The 3,317-nt window shown below is 56.6% G+C and overlaps 1 protein-coding gene across 1 annotated transcript; it reads left to right on the top strand.

Moving 5' to 3' along the window:
* Positions 1–309: 309 nt before the first annotated feature.
* On the top strand, positions 310–1,809 carry ENH_00072220 (hypothetical protein, conserved; the record flags this gene model as incomplete). The annotated part of the gene is made up of 2 exons (XM_013577580.1): positions 310–404; positions 1,059–1,809. The coding sequence occupies 2 exons, from the start codon at positions 310–312 to the stop codon at positions 1,807–1,809; spliced, it is 846 nt and encodes a 281-aa protein (XP_013433034.1).
* Positions 1,810–3,317: the final 1,508 nt, after the last annotated feature.

The following is a 3,317-nucleotide window of genomic DNA, read 5'->3' as shown; positions in this document are numbered from 1 at the left end:
TCCTGCTGCTGCTGCTGCTGCTGCTGCTGCTGCTGCTGCTGCTGCGCTGCTGCAGCAGCTGGAGCCTCCCCCGCCTCGCCTCCCGGCGCAACCAACGCCGCTGCGCGCACCGCACCCGCACCCGCCGCCGCCGCAGCAGCAGCAGCAGCAGCAGCAGCAGCAGCAGCAGCAGCGGGCTGCTGCGGGGTTTGCTGCTGCGCTGCAGGATCTCCGGGAGGCCACCGTTTGCTGCAGCTGCTGCACATCCTGGCCACTGGGGGGGCCCTTTGCTGCATGCTGCTGGTGCTGCTGCTGTCCACTTTGTGCAGCATGTGGGGCCCCGGCCTGGCGCTGCGCGGCAGCGGGCCCCACAGTGTTGCTGCTGCTGTCAAGGCCATGGACCAGGCGCAGCAAACGGCTCTCAGGTTTGCTGCTGCTGCTGCTGCTGCTGCGCTGCTGCTGCTGCTGTGGTGGTGCTGCTGCTGCTGTGGTGGTGGTGGTGCTGCTGCTGTGGTGGTGGTGGTGCTGCTGCTGTGGTCGTGGTGCTGCTGCTGTGGTCGTGGTGCTGCTGCTGTGCTGCTGCTGCTGTGGTGGTGCTGCTGCTGCTGTGGTGGTGGTGCTGCAGCTGTGGTCGTGGTGCTGCTGCTGTGCTGCTGCTGCTGTGGTGGTGCTGCTGCTGCTGCGGTCGTGGTGCTGCTGCTGCTGGTGTGGTTGCGGTGGTGCTGCTGCTCGTATGGTGATGCTGCTGCTGCTGCTGTTGTTCTTGCTGCTGCTGCTGCTGTCGTTGCTGCTGCTGCTGCTGCTGTGAAGATGGTGCTGCTGCTGCACTCGTCGGTGCTACTTGTTAGGCTGCAGCAGCAGCTGCTGCTGCTGCTGCCTGCGCTGTCGTGCTGCTGCCGCTGCTGCTCAGCTGCGACACCTTTTCTTCTACTTCACTTGCTGCTGCTGCTGCTGCCGCTGGACTGACACCGCGTGTGTGCTGCTGCTGCTGCTGCTGCTGCCGCTGGACTGATACCGCGTGTGTGCTGCTGCTGCTGCTGCTGCTGCTGCTGCTGCTGCTGCTGCTGCTGCTGCTGCAGGGTGTTTAACCTGGGTTTGTTTTGCTTCGTGGTATCTTCTTCCGTGTCTGCGCTGCTGTTTCAAAGTGCAGTTTGCTGCTGCCTTTTGGTACTTCTTTATGGCTTTATTGGCTTCGAAATCAGCAGCAGCAGCAAAGACATAAAGCAGCAGCTGCTGCCGCGGGCCCTGGCTTCTGGGGAGATCAGGGGCAACCCGCTGGCCCAGTCTGCTGCTGCTGCTGCTGCTGCTGAGGAAGCAGCAGCAGCAGCAGCGGCGGACTCCTGCTGCGCCTCCAGCACCTTCCAGTGCCTAGGCAGCAGCAGCAGCAGCAGCAGCAGCAGCAGCAGCTATTTCCAGTCAAGGTCCTCCACTGTAGAGACAATTAAGTTTGTCAAGTGCCCAGCTGTACAGACACCGCAGCAGCAGCAGACCTACGCAGCAGCAGCCACGCAGCAGAACCAGCGGCTGCAGCAGCAGCAGCAGCAGCAGCTCTACCTGCAGCAGCAGCAGCAGCAGCAGCAGCTCTACCTGCAGCAGCAGCAGCAGCAGCTGTCGTTCTCGCCGCACGAGCCCGACTACCAGCATCAGCAGCTGCACCAGCAGCAGCAGCAGCAGCAACAGCAGCAGCAGCAGCAGCAGCAGCAGCAGCAGCAGCAGCAAGAAGAAGAAGAAGAAATCTTGGGGGCCTTTGCAAGCTCAGCATACACCTCAATCGCAAGAGGCCTCAGCCTCTTTTTGGGCCTCGAGGGAGAAGAGACAGGAGACACTTGAAGCACTTTATTATTTATTTATTTATTTATTTATTTATTTATTTATTTATTTATTCATTTATTTATTTATTATTTATTTATTTATTTATTTATTTATTTATTTATTTATTTGGTTAACTTGTTTGGCTGGCTCGGCTTGAGCAAATCAAATCCAAAAAGGTATAAAGACAAAACAAAAAGGAAATTAAAAAAAGCCAAAAAAACAATTCAAACCCAAAGGGGCCTTGGGGGGCCCCCAAGTCCTCTTGGGGGCCCCCAGGGGGCCCCCAGGGGCCCTCCAGAGGGCCCCGGGGGGCCCCAGGGGGCCCGCAGGGGGCCCCTGGGGGGCCCCAGGGGGCCCCCGGGGGTGCCCCAGGGGGCCCCTGGGGGGCCCCAGGGGGCCCCCATGGGGCCCCTGAGGGGCCGCGGAAACTCCTAGGGGGCCCCTGAGGGGCCCCAGGGGATTCTAGGGATGTAGAGGGGGCCCCCTGAGTGGGTCCTATGGGGTCCCGGGGGGCCCCCTAGGGGGCCCCCACAAGCAGCTCTCAGTAGGTCTTGGGGGGCCCCCCAATAGGTCTTAGGGGCCCCCAATAGGCCCCAAGGGGCCCATCCAAGCCTTGTGGGGCCCCTCTGGGGGCCCCCTACGGGGGCCCCCAGCAGCAGATCCTGGGGGCCCCAGGAGGTCTTAGGGGGCCCCCTAGGAGTTCTTGGGGGGCCCCCAAAGAGGTCATGAGGGGCCCCCAAGGAGGTCTTGGGGGGCCCCCAATAGCTATTAATAGGGGCTTTCCAAAAGGCCCTAAGGGGCCTAAGAATATGTCTCAGGGGGCCCCCAGTGGGTACTGGGGGCCCCCCTATTTCATCCTTGGGGGGCCCCCTGTGGGGCCCCCACAAGAGTCACTAAGGACCCTTCAGGGGCCCCCTGGGGGCCCCTGAGAACTCATTGAAGGGGCCCCTGAGGACTACTTGAGGGGCTTTTAATTTGTCTTCTTCTATTGAAATTAAAAGAATCAGAAAAGGCAAAAAGAGAACTTTTAATTTGTCTTCTTTTATTTGAATTAAAAGAATCAGAAAAGGCAAAAAGAGATAAAAGAGCAGCAGCAGCTTTAAATGGAATTTATTTTTTGCCCATTGCGCAGCAAATGCGCGAAGCATTGATCTATTTATTTATCTTTATTTGTTCCAATATTATAATTAATTAATTAATTAATTAATTAAATTAATTAATTAATTAATTAATTAATTAATTAATTTAATTAATCAAGTGGTTTGTTTATACATGTTGAGAAGGAGTGGCCCTTCGCATTTCCTCGGCCGCCCTGTGGAGCCGCAGACGTCTGCAGCGAAAAAAAGGGAAAAAAGAGCATAAAAGGAATAAAAATGGAATTAAAAAAGATAAAATGTGAAATAAATTGAAATAGAATTAATTAAATGAAAAAAAGAATTCAAAAAACGGCGAAAAACCGACCAAATGGAGCAGCAGAGGTGCACGTACACCCGAAGCCTCGAGGTGTACGTACACCCCAACAACGC

This window comes from Eimeria necatrix, genomic scaffold, assembly GCF_000499385.1.
Source record: "Eimeria necatrix Houghton genomic scaffold, Enh_scaff709, whole genome shotgun sequence".
NCBI classification, from domain to species: domain Eukaryota; phylum Apicomplexa; class Conoidasida; order Eucoccidiorida; family Eimeriidae; genus Eimeria; species Eimeria necatrix.
The sequence above is the reverse complement of the archived record's forward strand: the minus strand, read 5'-3'. Positions and strand labels throughout refer to the sequence as shown.